This window comes from Callorhinus ursinus, unplaced genomic scaffold (genome assembly GCF_003265705.2).
Source record: "Callorhinus ursinus isolate GAN/ISIS: 27379988/994484 unplaced genomic scaffold, GSC_fseal_2.0 scaffold13, whole genome shotgun sequence".
NCBI classification, from domain to species: Eukaryota; Metazoa; Chordata; class Mammalia; order Carnivora; family Otariidae; genus Callorhinus; species Callorhinus ursinus.
The window spans coordinates 13498949-13526210 of NW_027397075.1; the positions used below are offsets into that span (position 1 = coordinate 13498949).

At 53.6% G+C, this 27262-nt stretch overlaps 2 protein-coding genes across 9 annotated transcripts in view; one reads left to right on the forward strand and one right to left on the reverse strand.

Annotated features, from left to right (window-relative positions):
• LOC112828375 (zinc finger protein 213-like) overlaps positions 1-25582 on the reverse strand; it is a 44345-nt gene extending 18763 nt beyond the window's left edge. The window contains exons 1-8 of one of the 7 annotated variants that reach the window (XM_025877382.2): positions 16655-17006; positions 15657-16171; positions 13197-13313; positions 7492-7705; positions 4540-4676; positions 1512-1725; positions 1102-1193; positions 343-463 (exon numbers count right to left, since the gene is read on the reverse strand). In XM_025877382.2, the coding sequence (XP_025733167.2) occupies positions 343-463; positions 1102-1193; positions 1512-1725; positions 4540-4596 (484 nt within the window). In that variant the 5' untranslated portion in view covers positions 4597-4676; positions 7492-7705; positions 13197-13313; positions 15657-16171; positions 16655-17006. Of the gene's footprint in view, positions 1-342; positions 464-1101; positions 1194-1511; positions 1726-4539; positions 4677-5315; positions 5573-7491; positions 7706-13196; positions 13314-15656 lie in introns of those variants that run through there. The other 6 variants (XM_073899624.1, XM_025877383.2, XM_073899622.1 and 3 more) reach the window with 6 other exon arrangements.
• On the forward strand, positions 21885-25733 carry ZSCAN10 (zinc finger and SCAN domain containing 10). Of its 2 annotated transcripts, XM_025877316.2 has the most exons (5): positions 21885-22280; positions 22502-22769; positions 22981-23045; positions 23219-23276; positions 24052-25733. In XM_025877316.2, the coding sequence occupies exons 1-5, from the start codon at positions 21885-21887 to the stop codon at positions 25611-25613; spliced, it is 2349 nt and encodes a 782-aa protein (XP_025733101.1). In that variant the 3' UTR covers positions 25614-25733. The 2 variants fall into 2 exon arrangements, with proteins under 2 accessions (XP_025733101.1, XP_025733102.1); XM_025877317.2 differs by lacking the exon at positions 22502-22769 and having other exon boundaries at positions 21998-22280.
• Positions 25734-27262: the final 1529 nt, after the last annotated feature.

Sequence of the window (27262 nt, forward strand, 5' to 3'; positions counted from 1 at the left end):
AGAAGGGCCGGGGAGCAGAACCTCGAGGCCAGCACTGCCCAACACGGCAGCCACTCGCCACGTGGGGCTATTGCAATTCAAACTTGAGCCGGGTAAAAGGAAATGAAATATGAACTCAGGCGCTCCAGCCACATTTCCGGTGCCGAGCAGCCACATCTGGCTCGCGGGCCCCAGGTCAGCACAGAGCACCCGTCCCCCACCGGGAAGGTGTTATAGAAGAGAGCGGCCCACATGAACGATGAGAAGGAACTTGGGCCCTGGAAGGAGGGGACGGCGGGATGGCCCCACCTCTGGCACCGGGCCCCAGTAAGTAGCCACCCCAGCACAACCTCGGGCCCTTACCCAAGGACAGCCCGTTCCTCTTCTGCAGGACGTCCCTATAGAAGCTCTGCTGCGCGTGGTCCAGCCGCCCCCACTCCTCCCGGGAGAGGTATAGAGCCACATCCTCAAAGGTCACTGGCATCTGAAACAACACACAATGCCCACTCTCCAGGGCACGCTGGGACACTGTGGAGGGGCACATGGCTCCAAGATGAGGGCGACCCCTCCCCAGCCTCCAACCTGCTGCCCCGAGTAAGGCCTGTCCTCCCAATTTGTCTGATGGTGAAGCAGGACAACCGCCCAAGGGTGACTTTTGCCGGGGGGCGGGCAATAACAAAGCAGTTGTGTACAACAGAAAACAAAAGACGAAGACAGGGCGCCTGGGTGGCTCAGTCACTAAGCGTCTGCCTTCGGCTCAGGTCATGGTCCCAGGGTCCTGGGATCGAGCCCCGCATCGGGCTCCCTGCTCCACGGGGAGCCTGCTTCTCCCTCTCCCACTCCCCCTGCTTGTGTTCCCTCTCTCTCGCTGTCTCTCTCTCTGTCAAATAAATAAAATCTTAAAAAAAAAAAATTAAAAATAAATAAATAAATAAATAAAAATAAAAGACAAAGACAAGGGCCCTTTCCAGCACCACAACCAAAGCTCAGGCTCTCCACGCGCCCCCCTCCGGCCCCCACCCTCGGTCCGGCGCTCAGATCCAGACGCTGAGGCACAGACATGCCGTTTCTCCATATCCTTGTGCTCTTCCTCCAGCCTCGCACTTGAACAGGGACGCTCACCTGGGACCAGGCTGTAAGCAGTGCCGCAGCCATCTGCCGGTCTCTGGTCCTCCCTTCGCGAGCAAGCCCGGGGATCTGGGGGGAGGGGAGGGCTGAGAGCGGAGAGAGGGCCTCAGGGCGGACACCTCACCGTGCTGGGCCCCGCCGCTCCCCCTGAGCAGACCATGCCTGGCTTACCAGGGACACCACAGCTGCCTCAAACTCCACCCCCAACCTGGCCCAATAAGAGGGTCAGTAGGTTCTAAGGTTGTGCGGGAGCGGCCTCTGAGGGGCAGGTGGGCAGACATCCGGGCAGCTCCATGGCAGGAGAGCTTGTGCGCCGCCCCCCATGCTGTGAGCCTCCACCTCTCCCCACAGCTGCCACCCAACAAAGTGCATCTCTCCACGTCCCTCTCCATCCCTCTCCTCACCTCCACCAGGCAGGAAAAGAGCTTTCTCCTTCGAGCCCTGGCTTAGGGACACCCAGCCTGGCGTTCCTGGAGCCCCATCCCCCTGCGATGCCCCCTCAGGGTGTGGCTCTTCCGGCTCCGTCTTGATGTGGGGTGACTCCTGAGCAGCTCCCAAAGGCACCATCTCCTCCGACTCAGAAAGCATTTCTTGACAAGGATGCTCATGACCTGGAACCTTGGAATGACAGCCCCCATCAGCACCCGGGCAGAGTATGGGAGACTCAGCTGAGCTCCACACCTGAGGGTCCTGGCAGGGGCCACACACACCCAAATGCAAAGCACAGATTGAAGGACTGGCCTTGCTCTCTTCTGGCCTGGGGACCCGCACATCTTTGCTTTGCCTCCACAAGGCCGCGGCGGCAAGGGAAGGCAGGCTCGAGGTCGGGCCAGGGGCAGGCATGCCAGGTGCCCACAGAGTAGATGCCTTCTCAATTCCAGCCTCGTACCACCCACAGCAGTGTGGACTGTTACCGTTTAACACTGAGGAAACCAAGTGCAGTGGACTGAATAGTGTCCCCCCAAATTTCACATCTGCTCGGAACCTCAGAACATGACCTTATTTGAAGATGTAATTAGTTAAGGATCCTGAGATGAAATCATCCTGCATTTAGACTGGGTCCTAAATCCAATGACTGGTGTCCTTATAAGAGGAAAAGACATGGAAACACAGAGAAAGCCACGTGAAGATGGAGTCAGAGCTGGGGTGAAGCCAAGGGACACTTGGAGCCACCAGACACTGAGAGGCAGAAGGATCCTCTTCCTAGAGGCTGGGAAGGGAGCCCCCGCAGTGCTGTGATTTGGGGTTTCTGGCCTCTAGAACTGAGGGAATAAATTCTGGTTGTTACACAGACACAGGAAACTGATGTATCCGGGCTCAGAGATCAGACAACGGCCCTAGATCACAGATCCCATGAGTGCTCGGCCAAGGGTGGAACTCAAGGGTATCTGACTCACAAGTCAACCCCAGGGCCACCATTTCTTGGAGATGACAGGGAGGTATCATGTGGCCTTGGGCCATTTCCAGCCTGACTCAATTTGGTCACAGAAGTTGGAGTTTTGGGGTTTGGAGAAAAAAGCCCAAGGGCACCGCCAACTGCGCCAAGGCCCACGCCCACCTCGGTCAGACAGAAGAAAAACCTCCTGGTTCACCCCTGCAGCACCACCCACCACAATGGTGCTTCCAGGGTCCTCCTACCCAGTCCCCACTTCTTCACACCAGCCTCAGCTCCAGCCCCTGGGACGGTGAGAAAGGGGCTTTGGAGTCAGGCAACCAGGACTCAGATCCAAGCCATCCAGGCCGGCCCCTCACTAGCTGCTCAACCTGGAGCAGGCACCGCCTTCACACAAACCTCAAGAGTTTTGGGAAAGTCACTTCCTTTGCCTTGGGAGGCCCCTGGTGAGGCCTCCCTGTCATCCACAACACAGGGACTGGCCAGGCTTCTCCCTCCACCACCCCCCACCTACCATCTATGTTATTAGGGTCTCAGAGGGAAAGACCCTCAGGCCAGGGAGCCACCTGGGCCAGGCAGCCTCTGAGACTCAGCTGCTCTGCCTCATGCACAGATAACCTGTGAGAAAGAGCTGCGCACTCTGGAACATTCTGGATAAACACAGAGTGGTGCCAATAATTATTATTATTACCCTACTGTGTGAGCTAACAGAATCCAACAGTAGCAGAGAACGTCAGGGACGTGTGAGGCCCATCGGGTGTTACCAAGGGGTCACGGAAGGGAAAGCAAACAAAGCTGACACTCCTTTGTGCGTCTATGGCACGAAAATGGAACAATTAATACAGACGGTCCCTGACTTACAACGGCTCAACTTAACCAGTTGTCGACTTTACGATGGCACTAAAGTGATAACACATTCGGTAGAAACTGTACTTCGAATTTTGAATTTGCATCTTCCGCTGGGCTAACGATCTGTAGCACGGTCCTCCCTGGGGATGTGGGGGCAGGAGCCAAAGCTCCCCGTCAGCCACGCGCTCACGAGGGTAAACGACCGACAGACTGACCGCCATCCCGTTTTTCTCTTTCAGTACGGTATTCACTATATTACATGAGATACTGCTCAGCACTTCAGTATGAAATGGCTCTGTGGGAGGCGATTTTGCCCAACTATAGGCTGATGTTAGTGTTCTGAGCTCGTCTGGGGGAGGCAGATTAAGCTATGATGTTCAGTAGGTTAGTGTGTTAAATGCATTTTCGACTTCTTACACTTACAATGGGTTTATCAGGATGTAACCCCAACACAAGTCGAGGAAGATCTGCACTTGATTTGTATTTGAACTTACAACCCCTGGAACTACTAGTTGAGGTGCTGTAGGTTTCTCTGACCTAGGTTCTAGTTGCTGTGGGTGTTATTTTATGTTACAATATAATAGGGAGGCTCTGAGCCTCCCAACCACCTAGATGAGACAGGTAGGAACAGCAGGCCCGTGACAGACATGTTATAGGTGACACTCCTGGCTCCCAGAGGCAGGGGACCTGCCCAAGGCACATACCTGGCTGCAGCTGACTCATATTCCTTTGATTCCAAGCCCAGTGGCTCTGCCCGCCCCTCCCCCCCCCCGGTTGTGATTACACACATGGGCAACAGGTACATGAAGGACTAGGTGCTTAGACCTAGAGAGAGTGGAGATGGGGTCCTAGGCAGAGGGAGGGTAAACTGAGGCCTCCCTGCGTGCTCTGGGCACTGTTCAGAGAGCAACCCCACCAGGAGGACCCCCATGCAGCCTCCTTGCTATTTCGTATGGCCTTTGGCCAAATGACGACTGAAATTGCCAGGCAAAGCGGCGGAGCAGCTTGGTAGCTGTCGACTCCCAGGTGGAAGGCATTTCCTGTTGTACCACCATCTCTTCAACACCTGCCATCACCCCCCTCCACCAGCCCTGCACCCTGGCGAGCCTAACTCTTCCTTGCCTTGAAAATCTCCTCCTGCTCTCAGTCCTTCCAGGACATGCGTCCCTCACCCAGCACCCCGTCCATACCTCTCGGGCTCGCTCCTTGTCCTGGGCAACCCGGGTGCCTCCACCGTCTGCAGACATTTCTGAGTCAGAGGTAGAAAGCACAGCTGAGTCGTTTCTCCCTCTTGTTGGCCAACCCCCTCCAGCTTCTGGCCAGGAGCCTGAAAGAGCAGGAAGAAATCAGCCAGCGTCTGCTGGGCACCTCTAAAGCACTGTGAAAATTGCCACGCAGGACCAGACCCATCCTTGGTCCCAATCAGAAATAAAGCCTCCCAGATGCCTCCCAGTGACTTCACTCTCTATGATGGTTTTTGGTCCCTCGCTTGACAGAATGCTATTTTGTATCGTCCCCTTTGTCACTTAAGCCAGGACTCTGCATCTCAGAGCAGCCCAGTTAGGGAAAGCCAGGGCTGACTTAGAATCTGTCTCTCCTGCCATCAGGAGCCAAAAGGTCTGCAGAGATCCTAAAAACAGGTGTGGCCACACCCGTCACAGCCAGCTCAGCGGGAGAATTGACGCCCCACTGTCTCCCGGGCCCAGGACACACACACCCTGCGCTCGACCTGACTCAGCCCCGCCTGGGATCCAGAAACTGAGCGGCCTGCAGCTGCAACCACCCGCCAGGTTCATCCTGCTCAGGGGCCTGGACGGACCATGTCCTTCCCCTTCCCGAACCTGGGTCCAGGCCCGCTTTTCTCCCCACCAGCCTGAAGCCTTCCACCTTTGACCCCGTCCCCTCCTGCCAGCCGGCCACCCACATGGATCTCGGGATCCAGGCCCCCTCCCAATGCCCCTCTCACCGAGGTGGAGGCAGAGGGGGCACCTCGGGTGGTGGGGGCCCCCTCCCCCCAGGAAGGGAGACTCCACAGCCTGCACCGGGCCGGGGAGCCGGGTGGAGACTGGGATTAGGGACAACAGGAAGTCCCTCCCAGATCCCGTTCCCCACGCAGCTGCAGCCCTACAGGGTTCCCGGCTTCGAGGGTTCCGGGTCTGGGGTCCTGAGCTGTGCTGCACCTGCTCTCAGCCGGGAGGTGAGTCCTAGGTCTGCGCTGCCTGCTCACGATCGCTTTACCTGGCATGCACTTGTGATGCCAGCAAAGCAGGGACGCCAAAATGGGGAAATAAATTCTGTGCAAGGATTCTGACATTTGACATTTCAAACAGGGCACTGCAACTGTTCTCACAGAAGGAAGGGCACTTTTTCTGGGTGGAGGGGCACGATGGTCCTTTTTGACACACAGGGCTTCTGAAGGTCTTATGGTGTCTCCGTGGAGACGTTCCTGGATTTCACCTAAGGCCCCCAGGCCGGTGAGCAGGTCCTCTGGGCTCTCCCCAAGACTGGCGTGGAGTTCTCTCTCCCTCAGAGCAAATTTAGCAAACAGGCCTGGGAACTACCCCCTACCCTCACCCCTGTGTCGGGCCAATCTGATTCCTCTAGACCTCCTCCCCAGCTCCGTCTCAAGGCTGGGGAGTGTAACAGGGGTAACGGGGTCTGACCCAGTCGTCAATAGGGTCCCAGACTCCATCTCCCAGTCTTGGCTTTCCCTTTGGGCCCTGAGAACCAAGGCTCCCAAAATGGAGGCTGAGACTGCTTCACTTCTAGGTTGAAGAACCCATCTCCCCCCTGAGCAGGGCATTGAGGATGGGTCTCAGGAGACGAGTGGGGCCAGCTCTGGAGTCAGACTCCAGGAAACCTCCCCATGCCCGTGGCCTCCAGTCATCAGAATCCTCTGACTCTTCACCCAGTAAGACAGGCACACCTGGCCCTGTGCCGGCCTACAGGTGTGCTGTGTGGGCCCACAGGGGGTTAACTACTTTAGTTTTCCAACATTTAACAATTAGTAAAGTTCTCATAAAATCGATTTTCTTGAAAAATCAGAACATCAGGCAACCCTGCACTCATATTCCCCACATTCGGAGGCTGCTCTCATGTAGCTGCATTTGGTCCCCACTTGCCCCTGCAGCATTCTGAATTTGCAACTCTGCTTTTGGAGTTAAGCATGTTTTAGGATTCTGATCTATCCTACTGTCACTTTGATGAACAAAAAATATTAGCCTTGGGGTTTGCCTCTGGTCAGTATTTCCAGGAGTTTTAATCCTCAAGGTAAAGAGGGATGTCCAAAGTTGTAGCAAAAGTCAATACGATTGTCAAGCCAGAGAACTATAAACTGAGAAGTCACAGGGGGCTGTGAAAAAGATTAACTACTCAGTCTGTGAATGTTTCTCCACCAACAAGGAACATGACCAGTGTCCAGAGTAAGGAGACTCACTCCTGTGGTGACCCATTTCAGCCCACGTCAGCTCTAGGCATGCACCGAGTCCCAATACAGTGGGGGTGTCCTGATTCTTGGGCAAATGATTCTCTACCAGACAAAAGGGGCCACTTCAGGGATGCTGGGGAAGTCCAGCAGTTTGGATCCCACCACGAGATCACCTAAACTAAACCAAATGAAGTCTCAACATTTATTTAACTGTTCAGAAAATATTTATTGAGCACCTACTATATGAAAGACATTAGACCCTTCCTGGAGGTGAGAGGAAACACCTCCAGGGCTGGCTCTAGGACTGAGCAGGTCTAGGAGAAAGGGTGTTCACATTTGCTGTGTGGGAACTGCAGTCCCTAAAAGACCGCAGAAAGGCACCAGGGAAAGCAGAGATCAAAAACCTAAATGACTCCAGCAAACAGACAGCACCACAAATGACCAGTGGCTTGGGTGCAAGATGGTAGTGGGGGAGGAGCTGCAGGGGTTTCAAGGATTCATATTTTGTTCAAAGGGGGCAGTTGGGGCTCAATATTGCCAAAGCTTGAGGATTTTTCAAGAGACGCCAAAAAAAAAAAAGAATTAGATTTATATGTGAAATATCCGAACTTTTAAAATGTTGATGATTCAAATAAAAATTTAAGAACTCCATACAACTTCAGCAGAAAACACCTGCTGTCTAGCTCATGGGGCACCAGTTCGGGGATGTACTCACCTCAGGAGCCTGTCACAAGGATAACTATCACGGATGGAGGCGCTTATCTGGGCTTCAGACCGAGCAAACATTCCCGCATCTGGCGGCTTCACTGAGCTTAAGAAGAGGTCACCTTCAGTTAATAAACCATGATCTACCTTCAGACATTGGCCTGAGAATTGACTCCGGTCCCACAAAACCGATCAGAATAATAAGAACTAGAAAAAGGCGCCACCTGAAGTAAGAAGGGGAAAAAATGTTTAAAAAGGAAAGGGAAGAAAGCTTGTACTAATTACGGCTGTTCAGCCAGGCTGGAGACAGGGTAATGCAGAACTCTCATCTAGCCTTAGGAAGGAGAGAAGATAAGGAGAAATAAAGGAATGTGAGAGAGGCCAGGAAAAACAGGGATAATCGAGTAAACAGCAGAGCAAATGCTAACCACGGAAAAAGAAAAAAAAAAAGGAAAGCAGATAGGTGGGGAAATCAGGTGGGGCCCCAGGAATACAAATTTTTTAAAAGCAAATAACTAAGAACCCTCAGGGCCACTGAGACCAGGGCGTGGACGCCCCCGCGGCCAGCGGCAAGCCCGAGGCCCCGTGCCCTGACGCCAGGCGGCCGCACGAACCACCGTTCCCGGCCGCGGGAGGCCCACGAACCCCACGCCCACGAGTCACCGCCTTCCAGCCCCCAGCCGGCCGAACACAGACGCTGCATCGCGTCGCCCAGGCAGCGACGCCGCCCCGCCCACGCGCCCACGGGAGCCACCGGTGATTGGCTGGCGCCCGACGGCCTGGCCCATCCGCCAGTCCAGGGCCCCGCCCCTAGCTGCGCGCTCCCGTCCGCGCCCCCCCGAGGGACAGCCCCGCCGAGGGGGGAGGGTCACATTGGACGGCCTGCCTCTGGCCGGTGTGCCCGCGTTTCCCGTCCGGCTGCCTCATTTCAACTTCCGGTTTCCCGGCTCTCTCCCGGCGCCCGCCAGTGGGCATCGTGCGCGGGGACAGCCGGGGCGGTGAGGCCCGCGAGGAGGACGGCCACGAGCCCTCGAGTCGGCGTCTCGCGTGGGGAAACTGAAGCTGTCTGCGCGAGGGCCCGGCGCCCGGTCCGGCCTCCGACACTCACCTGTTCTGAATTTTGTTTCAAAAACGGGAGTATAGCATATGCTGCCGACCTGCCCCCTCTGTGACGCATACCTTGTTCAATATAAAAACAGAGAGGACAAAAACCATGCTGTGTCAAAACCAAACAGCCAGACATCCGTCAAGGCAGCGAAAGCAGGCTTTATTCAGTAACTGCTGACAGCAGGGGAAAGAACTGAGCGCTGTCGGGTTTGTGCAGAGGTGACTGGGGTTTTAAAGGGAGGAGGGAGGAGGAGCGCAAGACCCACTAGAGTCAGGGTCGTGAACGATCACAGACAGCGGGTCCGTGGGGGTGTGACCAGGCCAGGAGGTGTGTCACTGGCAGGTATGGAAGTCAGCAGTCTATCCTCCCACGGAGAAGGGAGACAGAAGCCAGGTCCCTCCAAAAGAATGGCTCTCCCATGACAGATGCTTCTCGGTTTTGAGACACATACAATAATAAACCCTTTTTAGTAAATGCTCTAAGAAAGGGAGGTCAGCTGTTGGCTGGAACAAACACTAAATTCTCCCTGCAGCATTGAGCTTTCTCAGGCAGGGCTGCGGTCATCCTAGCCATGCGCTGCTGGAAGCCATTCTAGAGTCTGGTCAAGTCTTTCCGTGCTGGTTTAGGAATGGTTATGTGCTGAGAGTTCTGTAAATCTCAAGCGGTGCCTTGCTGGTTTTTAGCTATGGTACATTCCTTTGTATGGCTGACCCAGCAGCCTGCCCATCACAGTCAGCAGAAATGGCCTTTTCCTGCCCTGGGCAAGCTCCAGAAAAGGCCAAGAGGCCCCTTCCTAGGCAGCAACGCCAAGTGCTTCCTTCCATGATTGTCAAGGCTAGCAGCTTAAGCCTCAGCGCTAGTTTGAGCTATAGCTCAAAACTCACTCTGGCTGGCCCTTTGGTGTGGAAATTAGAGTAAATTAAGTTACTTTTTCTTTAGAGATTGGTGCATTTTTAGGAAACCAGGAGAGTGTCATCATCCCAAAATAGCCTTCGTTGCAGCTGCCACCTCCTACTATCTCATACCTAAAGTGTCCCTCTCGGGTAGAGTTTCAGGTTACATTCATTCATGCAAACCTAAGACACTGAGGCAGGGGGGAGAGGGGGACACAGAAGGCATCCTGCCGGGCTCAGCACCAGAGGACCTTTACTGGAGGCCCCTCATAGTAGCAAATGGCACCCAAGCACCCACCCTTGATGGCAGTTTTGGATTATATTTACAACCCTTCATCCTGCTACATTCTCCCTCCCCCACTCCCAGCCCTCAGACTCCCTCTACAGATCTTGTGGTCTCACACAGAATCTTTTATATTCTTTTACTTCAGTGGGTGTGGAAAAAAAATGTAGAGTTTCCATTTATTTTTACTTTATCTCATCCTTTCAAAATTTCAATTTTTGTGATTTTTTTTTTTAAGTAGGTTCTATGCCCAGCATGGAGCGCAATGCAGGGCTTGAACTTACAACCCTGAGATCAAGACCTGAGCTGAGATCGAGTCAGATTCTTAACTGACTGAGCCACCCAGGCACCCCTTTGTGAATGTTTTATAATGTGTGTGTGGGGGGGAATCAGCTAATGATAAGAATCAGGGCCCTTGGAGAAATGGCTGATCCTAGGACCAGGGCAAGATATACACAAGATGAGTCTGTAGATGGTGGGAGGGGAAAGATTGCAAGCTCTCTAGACAAGTGGGTGGCAGAATATTTTAAAGCTGAACATCTACATACTCTGTGACATAAGCGATTCACTCCTGGGTAGAAACCCAGCAGTAACTCATATCCCATGGTCACCAGAGACTTACAAGAACTACTACATGTAGTCCCAAACAGAAAACCACCTACTGTCTAGGTAGGTGGGATAAACAAATAATGCGACAAGGAACACCATTCAGGAAACAAGCAACACATGGATTGGGTCTCCCACTATGGGGTAAGCAAGATGAAGAATTCCTTGGGGTGCCTGACTGGCTCAGACTGTACGGCATGCAACTCTTGATCTTGGGGTTGTGTGTTTGAGCCCTACCTTGGGTTTAGAGATTACTTAAAAATAAATCTTAGGGGCACCTGGGGTGGCTCAGTTGACTAAGTGTCTGCCTTCAGCTCAGGTCATGATCCTGGGGTCCTGGGATGAAGACCCACGTTGGGCTCCCTGCTCAATGGGAAGTCAGCCTCTCCCTCTCCACCCCCTGCTCGTACTCTCGCTTGCTCTCTCTCAAATAACTAAGTTAAATATCTTGAAAAAAAAAAAGAAATAAGAAATAAAATCTTTTTCAAAAAATCCTATTCTGTGACTTCATTTACATGAAGTTCAAACCCAGACCAAATGTATCTGCTATAGTTGGGAAGTTAAGATGGTGATTATGGGGGAGGGACATGACCAGAAGGGGGCACCAGAGTAGGCCAGGAATGCAATGGCTGTCCTCACTTGGGTGGAAATTCATGGTACTCTGCATTCTTGGTTTGTGTACATTTCTGTATGTTACACCTAAAACTTTTGTTTAAAAAAAAATGTGAATAAAGAGAAACGAGTGGGGCGCCTGGGTGGCTCAGTTGGTTACAAGTTGGCCCTTCTGCTCAGGTCATGATCCCAGGGTCCTGGGATGGAGCCCCACGTTGGGGTCCCTCCTCAGTGGAGAGTCTGCTTCGCCTCAACCTCTGCCTGCCACTCCCCCTGCGTGTGCTCTCTTTCTGTGTGTGTCAAATAAATAAATAAAGTCTTTTAAAAAAGAGAAAAACCAGTGAGGCCATTGCTATGGCCTTGGCAGGTGACGATGGTGGCCTGGACTTGGATGACAAGCAGTGGAAGTACAGAAATAGGCAGATTTGTAAAATATTAGGATATTAACCCTACGGAACTGGGAGACTGACGAGATGTGAGAATGAGGTAAAGCGGGGGATCAGGGATAAATCCCAATTTCTGGCTTGAGTGACATGTTTACCAGACTAGAGAATATCAGAGGCACAGAGATTTGATGTGGAGGACTCACTGGAGACACATGTAGTGAGGATTTGCTACGTGCCGGGCACTGGGGACGCAGCGGGCAACGGCAACTGAGCCACTGCCGTGGAGCTTGCAAGGGGCTGCGTGAGCTTGGTCTTGAACACAAAGACTCTGGGGCATTTATGAGATATCCAGGTGGCAACATCAAGGGCAAAGAGTCGAGAAAGAAAATATAAATACAGGGATATTGGCACTGAGAATGGTTATGGAGGCAGCTATGAAACCAGCAAGGGAGGTATATTAGTTACTTATTGCTGTGTAACCAAGATCCCAAAACATTGTAGCTTAAAATAAATACTTATTATCTCATGGTTTCTGTACCCTACAGGGCTTAGCTGGGTGCCTCTAGCTCCTCAAGCTCAAGGTCAATAGCCGTGGTCAAGTCATCCATTTGACTGTGGGAGAGAGTCCAAGTTGACTGGCCTTCGTCCCTCACCACAAGGGCCTCTCCTCAGACATGGTTCCCCCAGGGTGAGCCAGCAAGATCTGGAGCGCGTGAGGGCCGCCGAGAAATCACAGTCTGTTTACAACCTAATCTCAGAAGTGACACGCCTCTGCTCCTACTCAATTCTGCTCATTAGAAGTGAATCACAAGACGCCTGTGGGGTTCAGCCGGTTGGGCATCTGCCTTCAGTTCAGGTCATGATCCCAGGGTCCTGGGATCGAGTCCCACATCGGGCTCCCTGCTCGGTGGGAGGCCTGCTTCTCGCTCTGCCTGCTCTGTCGGCCAGTCCCCCCGCTTGTTCTCTCGCTCTCTGACAAATAAAATCTTAAAAAAAAAAAAGAAGTGAATCACTAAATCCAGCCCCCACACAAAGGGAGTGGGTTACACAAGGGTGAGACCAACGAGAGGCAAGGATCACTGGAGGCCCCCAGGCCAGAGCCTCGCGGGTGCCAACACGTACTGCTCAGTAAATGCTCACAGGTGAGGCTGGTGCAGGAGGCTGATGAGCAGAGACTTTGGGAGAAATGGAGAAAGAGAAGACAGACAATAAGGAAGGAAGGAGAAGATCAAACCCACTGAGAGGTCCACCGGGAACCAGCGACCCACGGAGACATGCTCTGTGGCTGACCATCTGGTGCAGGGACAGACGAAAGCCAAGCAAACAAAAAAGCGACAAGTGAATTAGACTGTGGCACATGTGAGAAGGGAACAAGCATGGACAGAGAGGTGACAGAGGGGACACTGTCACAAGAATGGGCAGACGCAGCCTCCACAAGGAGACTGACATCACTGGTGGGCATTTCCGAATGAAGCAGGGGTGGGGGCGAGAGCATCCCTTCCAGGCCAGGGCAGTGAGGAGGATGGAGCTGGTGTGCTCAGAGACTGGTGGGCAAAGGAAGAGAGCAGAAGACATGACTGCGGGTGGGCGCCGGGGGTGAGCTGTCTGCATGTAGCTCAAAGGTGCAGTGGGAAACCATAGAGGAGCTTTGAGCAGCGGAGAGAATGGATTCCATTAAATGATGCTGAAGGCACACGGATAGTGGCAAATGGCAAAGCTGAGGCTGCAGCTCAGGCCTCTGGAGCCAATGAGACAGACCAGAGGCTTGGGGTGGGGGGAGCGATTTTACAGACACCAGAGAAGTACGGGGTCGGGCCCAAGGCTCACCTCATGTTCTCAACATCCCCCCGTGTCTGTCCCAGGGCTGGTCCTCAGTGACGGCTGCGCCCTCCACACCCTGCAGTCCTTCACTGCAAGCACCACAGGAAAATGCTGGGGTCTCAGCTGCAGGTAAAGATGCTACTTAACACGACTTAGAGACAGGCATTTGAGCCGCTGGAATAACCAGAGGCTATTTAATAATAGATAACAGAGATCTTTATAGTAATCTCTCCCAGAGCTGGAGAAGGATTTCTCCCTTTGCCCTGAATTATTCTGAATGGGTGAATCCTATGGAAACAGAAAATACAGGAAAACTTGTCTTTCTTTTGTCATCTCTGGAAAGATCAAAGAGGAGAGAGGAAGACTGCCATCAGTCAGGTGCTCTAACTGGCTGACACTAGACTTAAAAAATGTCTTCACATTTGATAAGTAAAGTTGTTGTACACCTGAAACTAATATAACACTGCGTGTTAACTATGCTGGAATTAAAACAAAAACTTTTTAAAACTATTTTTAAAAAAATTTTTTAAAGATTTTATTTATTTGACAGAGAGAGAGAGAGAGAGAGCACAAGCAGGGGAGCGGCAGGCAGAGGGAGAGGGAGAAGCAGGCTCCCTGCTAAGCAAGGAGCCTGATGTGGGGCTCAATGCGGGACTTGATCCCAGGACCCTGCGATCATAACCTGAGCCGAAGGCAGACATTTAACCTACTGAGCCACCCAGGCATCCCTAATAATTCTTTTTTAAAATTGTTTAAGTTTTTATTTTTTAAAGATTATTTATTTATTTATTTGAGAGAGAGTGAGAGACAGTGAGAGGGAGAGAGAGCCCAAGAGGGTGTAGGGTCAGAGGAAGCAGCAGACTCCCCGCTGAGCAGAGCGCCTGATGTGGGACTCCATCCCAGCATTCCGGGATCATGACCTGAGCCGAAGGCAGTCGCTCAACCAACTGAGCCACCCAGGCATCCCTAATAATTCTTTTTTTTTTAATTAAGTTTTTTATTTTAGGGGCTCTGCCTGCCAGTCCCCCTGCTTGTGCACACACACTCTCTCTCTCTCTCACATTCTCTCTCTGTCAAATAAATAAATAAAATCTTTACAAAAATTAAAGAATTATTAAATCAGAAAACAAAAACAAAAATAGATTTCTTCCTTTTTTTTTTTTTTTTGACACCAGATACTTCAAAAAAAAATTGTAAGGTAACATCTAGAATAGTTTGTGTGCATTTTCAAAAATAATTTTAGGAGGTATTGAAATATACCCCAAATAGGTAGATTATTATTAAAAGTCTCTCCTTTGGAGGTGTGTTTATCACTTGTGGAAATAAGTAACAATCCAGCAACTTCACAAGAATTTTCATCTTTAGGGCGCCTGGGTGGCTCAGTTGGTTAAGCGACTGCCTTCGGCTCAGGTCATGATCCTGGAGTCCCAGGATCGAGTCCCACATCAGGCTCCCTGCGCAGCAGGGAGTCTGCTTCTCCCTCTGACCCTCTTCCCTCTCATGCTCTCTATCTCTCATTCTCTCTCTCTCAAATAAATAAATAAAATCTTAAAAAAAAAAAGAATTTTCATCTTTAGCGGGTACCACTGGGAGAGGGGAGTGTATTTACAAAGATCAGGAAGAATTGGAAGGGACATAACTGTTCATTAAGCCTTTCTCTGCAAAGTCAGTTTAGTTAATAGAAGTCAAAAGGGTACGGGGATGGGTTAGCCTGGTGATGGGTATTAAAGAGGGCACATTCTGCATGGAGCACTGGGTGTTATGAACAAACAATGAATCATGGAACATTACATCAAAAACTAATGACGTAATATATGGTGATTAACATAACAATAAAAAATTTTTAAAAAAAGAAGTCAAAAGGAATCCCCAGGGGCACCTGGGTGGCTCAGTTGGTTAAGCCCCTGCCTTCGGCTCAGGTCAGGATCCCAGGGTTCCGGGATTCAGCCCCAAGTTGGGCTCCCTGCTTGTGCTCTTTCTCTCTCAAATAAATAAATAAAATCTTAAAAAAAAAAAAAAAAGGAATCCCAGGTTTGGTGACCTGGCTGCCCAGATTAAGCCTCACGGGGGCAGCACTTGTCCGGCGCAGCACTGGGTTCCCGGGGCAGAGACAGCGCCAGACGCACAGGAGGGAAGCAAACCTTTCCCGAATGAATGAGGGGTGCACGCAGGCGGTGGGCCAGGAGCAGGGTTTTTGGCCAAGCAAAGCCCGGGCAGAGGTTTAGGAATGAAGGAGACCAAAAGCTAGTGTTAGTCTTGTTTCAATGCGGGCGCCAAGCCCTTCTGCCTGGATGCTGTTTCTGGTGGTTTGGCCAAGCCGGTCTCTGCTTTTCTGACACTTTTCCAGAAAAGATATCACTTCTGAGTCAAAGGCCTGGAAATCAGTGCTAACAGCGGAACCCCGAGCCTTCCCGCCGCGCTCTCAGCCAGCTCCCCCAGGCCCTCACTGCGGACTCCGATCCTTACCCGGAGAGCGCACGTTCCAGCAGGTCCCCTCCACCGTAGCCGTACAGGCCCCGTGGCCCGCAGCGCAGCCGTCCCCCCTCCCAGGGCTCAGACGTGGCCACGTCCTCCACAAGGTCACAGCCCCCGGGGAGCCGGTCAGGCTTGGGGGCGGGGGCTGCGGGGAGGAATCCAGACCTGCGCGTGCGGGAGGCGCCGCCGCCCGAGGGGTGGAGGTCCCAGGCTCCGCCCAGAAGAGGAGGTTGCCGGGCCCCGCCCAGGGGAGGGGGTTTCCAGGCCCCGCCTCGGGGTCTGGTGACCAAGCCCGGTCGGGTAGGTGGGGTTTCGCAGCCGCTGCCGCTGAGCTCTGGGCGCCCGGCGCGCTGCACACCTCTGAGGGCGGTGGGCCTCGCGGGCCGGCTCCTAAGCCGTTCCGTCCGTCTTGACACATGTCAGCTCTGGGCTAGGTGTGGAGGATGCGGCGCAGACAAGGGAAACACCGCTGTCCACAGGGAGCTTGCGGTCCAGGGAGGCCCACACTAGACAATGAAAATAAAGGAACAAGATAAGCCCAGGTACCACGTACAGGGAGACAAGGACGCGGCAGAAGAGCCAGAGCGAGCGCAGGGTCTGGCCCCGACCGATCAACGGGCCTAGGCCGAGAGGCGGCCAATGCCGAGCCTCCGGCCACCGAGCAGGTGTCCCGGGTGCCCGGAACAGGTGGTGCCACGAGAGTGCCCGCGGGCTCTGAACCGCAGTTTCTCCCGAGGAAAGCGCCCTACGGGCTGCGGCCAGCCAAGGGCACGACCCAAAAAGACACCTCAGAGCAAAGGGAAAGGCTTGACTTTAGAGGTAGAGTAGGGCTCAAGGCCAGTGGGGAGGTCACATCCCCTCCCGGAAGTCCCTGCTTCCTCTTTGGGAAAGCTGGGACAAAAGCCACCAGGCAAGATTCTTGGGAAGATCTTAGGTGGTGTTGATGGCGCGCTTTCTTCCCCCGTCACGTGGTCATGTTGTTTTCTTACCCCGGGACAGCTCCAGCACACCTGCGTGTAAGCCGTCTGAGGTCGGGGCCTGCTCCTGTTCACCTCAGCACCTGCAACTGTGCCTGGCACATAGCAGGCCCTTGGCAGAGATCTGTCGCATGAATGAAATGCTAGCAAAGAGCCCAGCGCACAATAGGCCTTTTAAAATGGCAGCTCCGGTCTCCCCAGAAAGTACGGCTGACAGACCCCCTCCCCACAAGGAGAACAGGAACAGTCCTGATTAGGAGGGGAGCAGTTCTTACCTGGAGGGGTAGTTAGACTCTCATTCTCGGTCCCAGGCTGGAGTCTGGCTTAGCCACTTTGCCCTCATTTCTCTGGCCCCGCCCTCTCCCCCACCCCACTCCCAAACTGGGAGGTTAAGGGTTAACTCGAGGAAGCCCCCTCATTACCTGGATGGGACTAGAGCAGGGAACTTCCTGTTCAGTTTTCCCGGAGTCCTTTCCCAGTCTGGTCGAGGCTGACTCTGGCCCTGGGGCCCTCAAAGAACCCCTAGCACTTCCATCTCTGGAGTGGGGACCCCGAGTGGTGAGTTGCAGGGAAGCCTGGGGTGAAGGCTGCCAGGACAGACCTAAGGAGTTCCTAGCAGCTCAGAGGGAAAAGGGGGACCCGGGCCTCAGCGATGGGATGGGGGATTAGGAAGCTGGAAAGAAGTCTTGGGAGGATGTGGGTCGTCTATGCTGGGAGCCCAGTGCCAGCCAGCTCTGCGGACCTGTAGCTATGGGGTCATCAAGGAGGCTGGTGGGACTTCCTGTAGCATGGGCTTGCTGCACCCACTGGGGAGGGTAAGGCAGGCTCCATGTGTCCCCAGGTGGACCGGCCGGCCTCACCGACTCACCCCAGCACCGGGAAGGGAGCCTGGCCAACAGAAACAAGCCAGCCAATCTCCTGCCAGCCATGTCCAGGGAGAAAGGGAGGGTTCCTGGCTGAGGATCCTGGCTCTGGGCTCTCCTGCTGTCTGCGTGGGTCTTGTGGCAGCACCTCCACCCTGGGCAGGTCCAGCCATTGCCTCCCCACCTCTCTGGGCTCCAGATAGGGTGGCTGAAGAGCCTCCCACCCCCCACAGATGTGCATATGAACGGAGCTTTTGTCCTGAAGACTGAGGGGGGAGGGAGAGACTCTTAGGCCAACTTCCCTTAAATTCCATCTCTTTCAAACCTTTTGGCAAGACCTCACCTGGAGGTTCCGGGCACCCCTGTGTGTGTCTAGGCCCAAGGGCTAGACTTCAGAATCTCATTTTTTTCCCTCCGATTCGCGCTGGGATATTCTGGCTAAAACTAGGCAAATTGCACAGGGAGGGAGAGAAATTGGGTCCTTTTCTGTTTCTGAGCTTTTTTGCATAGTGGTCAAGATCAGTGTTCTTACCTTAAAAAAATCTTGGCTCCACCTGGTGTGACCTTGAGCAAGTCACCCATCCTCCCGGAGCGTGGTCTTTACCCTTGTCAAGTGGAGAAATTATAATTTACCACGTGGGCTGGGGTGGGATTAAGCAACCCTGAGCAGAGAGCCCATACATACTAGCACTCAATACCTACCAGCTATTATTACAAGGTGACTGATTACCCGTGATTGGTTCTATTATTTTGCTCATGCTGCCAAAACAATGAAACAAAAGCCCATTTTCCTGAACACTTATCAGAGAGCTTTTCTGCACCAGACATTTTTGCATGCATTCCTCAGTAAGCACACCTTCCAGGTAGGCATTATCATTCTCATTTTGTTATTTCTACTAACAAACACTGAAGCCCCTTCAAGAGCTAGGGGAACCATTTTGAACAAGACAGGGTTCCTACTTGCCAAGGGGAGAGAGACACTCAACCATGGTTGTGGCACAGCACGACAGTGGACAGGGAGAGACAGGTTGCTGGTGAGTGGTGGAGTCCCTGCAGAGAGCCGCCAAGGGGTGGAAAGTGCCCCATGTGGGGTCAGATGCCAAATGCGGGAAAGAATGTTGGCTCCGCGGCTGGGCAGCTGGGCGGCTGGGCGGGAGACTGGGGAGAAGCAGGAAGGGGGAGGCTGGCTGGAGAGATGAGCGCCAGCCTGGTCAGGTGTCCAGGATGGAAGCCTGGTCTTCAGCATCCCCATCAATCCTCCTCCTCAGGTGGGAAGTGACCAGCCAGGTTTAAAACCCACTTTCCTCTGTTCTGCCACACCTCATTCCCCCCAACTGAACAGGAGCCTCAGGGAGCCCCCTAGCCCCGCAACAAGGGGGTCTCAATAAACTGCCCAAAGCTCTTGGCCAGGCTGACTTCTCCCTGGCGGCATTGCCAAGGCTGGGTTACCTCCTTGGCAAGTGTCTGTACCTCTGAGCCTTGTTGTCCTCAGCTGTAAAATGGGTAAGTGATGGGACCGACTGTTAGCTGTGGTCATTTGTGTTGTTGCTAAGTAAGAATGAGAACTGCGATTGCTAACACTCCCGCACGCCCACCACGTGCTGTCGTCCAGGTGCCCAGCACTGCTCTACTCCCTTTATGTGGTGCAGAGTGATGCGAGAGCCATTTTTCCCTTGCCCTTGCTTGGGATGTCCATGGGGTGTGGGTCAGGGGACAGACTGGGGAGAAGCTCATTTGTAGCTTTGAGGTCAGAGAGCAGGGAGGGCAGACAAATGTTGGAGCTTGGGTTTTTGTTTCCATAAAGTAATTTTGGCCCAAATTAAAATATAAATGTGCCTCAAAACTCTGGAGCAAAAGTGCTGGCCTAGTCAGGACGATGAAAGCCCTCTGAGTTGTGCTGAAGGACTGAACTGAGTCCTCTGGGTGAGGCTGAACTTGGGGCATCTCCCTGTTGGTAGATCTGGGCGGCCCCACAAGGAAAGAGTGAGTAGCCCCTTAACTCTCTGGCAGGAGAGGGGCTGGTAGGCACTTGGGAAGTGAGCTTGGGAGGTCGTCTGTGTGTGAAACCATTGCCCCCTGGTGGCCAGTTAAAGCTTTTTATTGCTACTTGGGGGTGGATACTTTCCAGAGAGGTAGACCCAGGAAGAATCCAGAATTAAAAAAAAGAAAGAAATAGGAAAGAAAGAGAAACAAGGGCCTCTCCTGCCCATCACCCAGCTCCCAAGAGTGTACCCACTAGAGGCCTCTGAAGTGGGCAGAGCCACTTTGGTCGGCCTTGGGAACATATCTGTCACAAATTGCTGCCAGTTGTAAGCTTTAGTCTTGGTCTCTCATCTGGAGACCCACCCACCTCTCCCCACTCTCTGGCTCATCCTGGCCTCTGTCTCTGGTGGAACCCTGGGAAATGAGATTGGAACACCAGGTGGGTGCTCAGCCCTGCACTGACCACCTGGGTGGCCTTGGCCTTGACTACTGAGAACCACCTCCAGAGCCATAAAGTGAGAGTCAGAATGTCTGGTCAAGGAGAAATCACATGCATGAGCTCCCCCCACCCTTGCCGACACATGCACACCTATTATCTTCAAAATTGTCAATTTTTCAGAGACACTGAAAGAACAGCACAAAGGGGGCACCTGAGTGGCTCAGTTAGAGCTCCCTCTGCCCCTCCCCCCGCTCATGCTCTCTCTCTCTCAAACAAATAACATTTTTTAATTTTTAAAAAAGATTTTATTTATTTATTTATTTGAGAGGGAGAAAGAGAAGCAGGCTCCCCACTGAACAGGGAGCTGGGGGGGGGGGCTCAATCCCAGCACCCTGGGATCATGACCTGAGCTGAAGGCAAATACTTAACCAGCTAAATCACTTAGGCACCCCTAAATAAAATATTTTTTTAAAGATTTTATTTATTTATTTGAGAGAGAGAGAGAGAGAGCACATGAGAGGGGGTAGGGTCAGAGGAAGAAGCAGACTCCCTGCTGAGCAGGGAGCCCAATGCGGGACTCCATCCCGGGACTCCAGGATCATGACCTGAGCCGAAGGCAGTCGCTTAACCAACTGAGCCACCCAGGGACCCTAAATAAAATATTTTTTAAAATAAAATAAAAACATCCGGCTCCAATCAAAGTTCATTCATTTGCTTGTGTGGCTGTTAGTTTCCTCTAGGGCAATGCTCCCCCTACAGGCGCTTGTTAAAATAACACCGAAGAAACTGGGCCAGTTGTTTGCCGGAATATTCTGAATTTGCAGTTTGTTCCACTGTTTCTTTGAGGGATCATTTCACTTGTTTGTTCTTAAGATTTATTTATTTATTTATTCTAAAGAGAGAAAGAGCACAAGTGGGAGAGGCAGAGGGAGAGGGAGAGAGAATCCCAAGCTGACTCTGGGACAAGTGCTGAGCCCCACCCAGTGTTCCATTCCACCACCTAAAGACCATGACCTGAGCTCAAACTGAGAGTCAGGCGCCCAACCGACTGCACCACGGAGGCTCCCGTTCTTTTTTTTTTTTATTGAATAAATTTTACATGTAACATTGTATACCTTAAAGGTGTACAGCATGTTACTTTGGTACATTCATATATTGTAACATGATTGCCAGTGGAGTGATATTTATCACATTACATAATTATAGTACGCTATTATTGAATGTGTTCATTATATTATGCATTAGATCTCTGTGGATTATTTACTCCTGGTTACAAATTTGTACCTTAAACACCATCACTCTTATCCACCACACCCCCACCCCCACCTGTTCTTATTCCTTGCAATGCAAAGTTGGGTCTAAAGTAGAGCTGGATTGGGGCGCCTGGGTGGCTCAGTCGGTTAAGTGTCTGCCTTCGGCTCAGGTCATGACAGGGTCCTGGGATCGAGCCCCACATCGGGCTCCCTGCTCAGTGGGGAGCCTGCTTCTCCCTCCGTCTCTGCCTGCCACTCTGCCTACTTCTGTTCTGTCTCTCTGTCAAATAAATAAATAAAATCTTTAAAAAAAAATAAAGCAGAGCTGGATTGCATTGCCATGAAATATTTATGGCAACGCGCATCTTTGGTGATGCCGCACACTCCCCACGGCACAGCATCAAGAGGCAGGGAAACAGCCGTCCTGTCTCAGGAATGCCAATTTTGATCCCTGGGGTGAAGTTCTAAATGCTGCAGGAAGGGACGAAAAGACAGAACTATCAGTTTTCTCTGCCTTTTAGTGTTTTGGTCAGGCTGGGGCCATGGGCTGTCCTGCTCTCTGAGACCTTACCCATGACCAGTGAGAGAAGTGCTTCCTCTGGAGGCCACATCTTAGGCATTTCTTAACACCACAGGTGTGGGAGCAGAGAGGGAGAGACCCAAGAGTGGGACCTGCTGCAGCGAGCCACCCCCCAAGCTGAAGGATGCTTGAAGAGCCCGTCCCGGCTGCCCAAGAGCCAGAGCAGCTTGGAGCAGTCAAACTGGAGGAAGAGGAGGCTCCTGGTCAGGAGGACATCAGGCATGCACAGGCCAGGCCCCGGCCTGAGGTGGCTCACCAGCTCTTCAGATGCTTCCAATATCAGGAGGACATGGGGCCGAGGGCGTCCCTGAGCCGGCTTCGGGAGCTCTGCAACCACTGGCTGAGGCCAGCTATGCACACCAAGAAGCAGATCCTGGAGCTGCTGGTGCTGGAGCAGTTCCTGAGCGTGCTGCCCCCCCACCTCCTGGCTCGGCTGCAGGGCCAGCAGCTCAGGGACGGCGAGGAGGTGGTGCTGCTGCTGGAGGGCATCCAGAGGGAGTCCAGCGCCGTGGGGCCCCTGGTAAGAGGGTGGTGGCCAGGTGGGCTGGACAGCAGGTAGGGAGACAGGGACTTCAGTGCCCCATGAAGAAATCACTCCATTTCCCTCCCTGCAATAATTTCCTTTTTAACCTCCTAACTCCGCCGACTCTCACCTTTCCTTGGTCGCGTTTCCCTGGTCGCGTTTCCCTTGGACTATCGCCCCGTCCTGTCCGTCGCCTAACATAGATGTATTTTGAACAGGATTTTAGTTTTAATACTGGTAAGAATTGTCCCCGGGCAGACATCACTTTGGAGGAACAGGGGGGCTCTTCCCAGGTCTCCAGTCACAGCCCCAAAAAGGAACTGCCCTCAGAAGGACCTCCAGCCCTGGAGGCACCGAAGGAACCCCTGCCATCCCAGCCAGGGCCTTCCAAGCCCGCTGAGCTGGAGACCTGGAGACATCCACCAAGTGCAAAGCAGCCACTGAGCCCAGGTCCCAAGAGGACGTTCCAGGCCCTGCAAGAGACTGGTGAGGAGTTGGTACCCCGGGAAGGTGGGAGCTGGGAGGCACGGTATGTGAGGGTGGAGGGTGGGCTGAGAAGTAGGCAGCCTCCCTCTTTGACGGGGATGGGAGAGAGCCAATGTCTCTCTTGGGGCCCCGGCAATGGGTGTACCCCCTGTAGCTACGTGGAGGGTAAGTCTGGCTTCTAACAGCTCTCTCCCCCGCCCCATACTGTCAGTCCCCCAGGGCCCTGTCCTATGGCTGGAGGAAAACTCCCGAGATCAGGAGCTGGCAGCTGTGCTGGTGAGCTGGACTAGTACCCTCATTTCAGAATGTTCTGCCCTGGATGTTCTCCGCCTCTGCAATTGTAGTGAATTCATGTCTTCCTTCATTTAAACCTTAAAAGCTCATCATCCCCCTCAGGACATAGGGAGACCCTCTCTCACTGAGGGTCTCTGCCCTTCCTTTTGTTACAGGAGTCCCTGACCTTTGAAGATGTCCCAGCAAAGAAGGCTTGGCCCACGCACCCTCTGGGTAAGAGGCCCTTCCCGCTTATTACCACTGAAGGCTCTTTGTGTTTCAAGAATGGTCCCTGAGGCTCAGATCCTACCTGACTTTTGGCCTCTTTGGCTAAAAATGGGCTATGTGGGGTCAGCTGGGTGGTTCAGTCGTTTAAGCGTCTGCCTTCCGCTCAGGTCATGATCCCAGGGTCCCCGGATCAAGCCCCGCCTCAGGCTCCCTGCTCATGGGGGAGTCTGCTTCTCCCTCTGCCCTCCTCCTACTAGCGCATGCACATGCACTTGGGCGATCTCTCTCTCTCTCAAATAAAGAAATAAAATCTTAAAAATATATAAAAATGGGCTATCTTGATGAGGATTCATTCCTTTCTTCCTTTGTTCAGTCATTCATTCATTTATTTTAAAGGCTCATTGAGTCTGATCTAATCATCAACCCCATTAACTTTGAGCTTTTAAAATGGGTGGTCATTGGGGTACCTGGCTGGCTCAGCAGGTTAAGCTTTCAACTCTTGATTTCAGCTCAGGTCTTGATCTCAGGTTTGTGAGTTCAAGGCCCAGTTTGGGCTCCACACTGGGCATGGAACCTACTTAAAAATTAAAAAAAAAAAAAAGGGAAAGCTGTTACTGTGGTAAATTCTATGTTGTCTGGTTTTTACCCTCCCTCTCTACCCACCCACCAGCTTTGCAGGAACCCCGGGTTTCTTTCTGCTTTGAGGCGTTGAGGTTCTGGGCGATTCCTGGGAGCCTCTAAGAATACGCCTGCCCATCCCTCTTTTCTGCTTCTTTCCCAGGATTTGAAAACAGAACCGCAGATGAGGAGTTTAAAGAGGAGCCCAAAGGGGTGGCCTGGCCTGCTGCCGTCTCCACAGAGTCTGGGGCAGATGGTGCTGGGGTGGCAGAAGAGCCCCACCTTCAGGTGCTGGGGCCGGGCCCAGAAGTGAGTGGCTCTGGTGAAGGAGGGTCCCCTCCCGGCAGGAGTGATATTCTGGAGGTCAAAGTGGCTGGGGAGATGCCCAGGTCGGAGCCAGGGATGGAATTCATCTGCACAGACTGCGGGGTGAGCTTCCGAGAGCTGGCCTGCCTGGAGGCCCACCAGCTGCGGTCTCACCCCGGCGCTCGGGCCTTTCCCTGCCAGTGCTGCGGGAAGAGCTTCGGCCGGAGTTCCATCCTCAAGCTGCACATGCGCACGCACACGGACGAGCGGCCACATGCCTGCCACCTCTGCGGCCACCGCTTCCGCCAGAGCTCACATCTGAACAAACACCTTCAGACTCACTCCTCTGAGCCCGCCTTTCTGTGTGCCGAGTGCGGTCAGGGCTTCCAGCGCCGGGCCAACCTCATGCAGCACCTGCTGGCGCACGCCCAGGACCAAAAGTCCCCGTGCGTCCCTGAGACCAAGAGCGAAGCACGCGAGCTGGCCGTGGTCCTGTGCTCTCACTGTGGCCAAACCTTCCAGCGCCGCTCCAGCCTCAAGCGCCACCTGCGGATCCACGCCAAGGACAAGGGCCACCAGTGCTCTGAGTGCTCGGGCAGCCTGCGCCCAGGCCCCGAGCGCAGGCCTTACGTGTGCGGTGACTGTGGCAAGGCATTCCGGCGCAGCGAGCACCTGGGGGCCCACCGGCGCGTGCACACGGGCGAGCGGCCCTTCTCCTGCCAGGTCTGCGGCCGCAGCTTCAGCCAGAGCTCCCAGCTGGTCTGCCACCAGCGGGTACACACGGGCGAGAAGCCCTACAGCTGCCCTCACTGCGGCAAGCGCTTCGTGCGCCGGGCGGGTCTCGCCCGCCACCTCCTGACCCACGGCGGCCCGAGGCCCCACCATTGCACCCAGTGCGGCAAGACCTTCAGCCAGACACAGGACCTTGCCCGCCACCGGCGCAGCCACACGGGCGAGAAGCCCTGCCGCTGCAGCGAGTGCGGCGAAGGCTTCAGCCAGAGCGCCCACCTGGCGCGCCACCAGCGCATCCACACCGGGGAGAAGCCCCACGCCTGCGACACCTGCGGCTACCGCTTCCGCAACAGCTCCAACCTGGCCCGCCACCGCCGCAGCCACACTGGCGAGCGGCCCTACGGCTGCCCGACGTGCGGCCGCAGCTTCCGGCGCAACGCGCACCTGCAGCGGCACCTGGCCACCCACGCGGGGGCCGGGAACGAGGCGGCGTCCCGGCAGGCCGAGCCCCCCCAGGAGTGCCGGGAGTGCGGCAAGAGCTTCAGCCGCAGCTGTAATCTGCTGCGCCACATGCTGGTGCACACCGGGGCCAGGCCCTACTCGTGCGCACAGTGTGGCCGCAGCTTCAGCCGCAACTCGCACCTGCTGCGGCACCTGAGAACCCACGCCCGCGAGACCCTGTACTAGCCTCACCTGGGTTCCGCCGGGCCTGCCCTGCGCGCCTCTCCCCGGTGGCCTGCAGAGGACGTCGCGGTCCCCCACTCCACCGGCCTCCCGCTGACTCCACCAACCCTGCGTGTTAGTACGCCCGCCCCCCCCCCGCCCCCCCCCCCCCCGCGCCGCCCCAGGCATCTCCCTGGCCTCAGGGGTATATTTCAAAGTACCTAAAGTAAAATGGCCTGCTTGAAAAACCACTCTTCTAATTTTTTTGAGATCCACCCAAACGCTGTTACCCTCAGCACTGTGACAGGGATGCCTTTTCCCTTCCCTACCCCAGCTCCTTCCACAGTACTCTAGATAGGAGCAGGTCCAGAGAGAGCCCCGCCCACACACATACACCCCGGAAAGGCCTAGAGTTGGGGGGGTGGCAGAGGGGTGCCAACTATCGGAGCCAGCTGTAAGGCCACGGAATGCCACCCTGGAATTTTTCCTTCTCTGGAGTCTGCCCCTAATCTCTGCTGTCCAATACAGTATCCTCTGGCCGTATGTGGCTGTTTGAATTAATTAAAATGGAATAAAATTTAAATTCCCAGATTCTGGGTTCTTATGGGAAACCTTGTTTTTGGAATGTAGGTAACTAGTTCAACTTGAAGATGTTAGCAGATGAAATGAAACCTGCTTGATGGCCAAGTTGGATTGTGGGCTCGAGACCCCTTAATGACCCATAATCCTGTAAACCCAAAGCTGGTTTGGCTGATTTCCACACCTTCTACCTACCAGGCAATTTTGGCCTCTTCTCTATTCTGGAAGACAGATTGTTTTTTTCCCAACTAATAGACAGATTTAAAATCATGTGACTTCTGTTAAGACCACAGGAAAGAAAACAGGCCCCCTCAGCTGCAGAAGACACACATGCTCTTCCTGCTTCTGTCTGTGGCTTTTTATATCCACACTTTTTTTTCTAAGTTGTTTTTGTCCCTCCAACCTGACACGTAATTGCTGTTTAGCAGATGCTTGTGAACATGAAGTGAACTAGTCAACAAGCGCTCACGGGACTTGGGGAAAATCCACTCACAAATGTGGGAAAGTAGAGATGGCTCTTGGGCACAACTGAGTGGGAAGCTCTGAGCCTGGGGAAGCTCTATGCTTTTGGGGGTTGGGAGGAAGATCAGGTAGGGTACAGAGAGTCACTGGATGTCACAGAACAAATTAGACTCGTGGAAGACCCCAGAGCAGAAAATTTCAAGAAGATAATTTTCTTAGTCAACTAAAGTTGAGAGTAAGGAGTTGGGAGAACCCACAGCATTTGAGGGCTTTATTATTTCTTGAGCACCTACTGTGTACTAGGGAATGTGCTGCGCTATTGAGGAGAACAAGGCCTGAAACAGAAGGGAGAGGCAACCACAGAAGAACTGGGGGAAGGGCATCCCTGGCAGAGGAAACAGCATGTGCAAAGGCCCTGAGCTGCTGAGCAGGCAGCTGAAGAATACAGTCCCTGAGGGAGCTCTGTAGGAACCTGATGATACAGGACGCCTGGGTGGCTCAGTTGGTTAAGCGACTGCCTTCGGCTCAGGTCATGATCCCCGAGTCCTGGGATCGAGTCCCACATCAGGCTCCTGGCTCAGTGGGGAGCCTGCTTCTCCCTCTGACCCTTTCCCCTCTCATGCTGTTTCTCT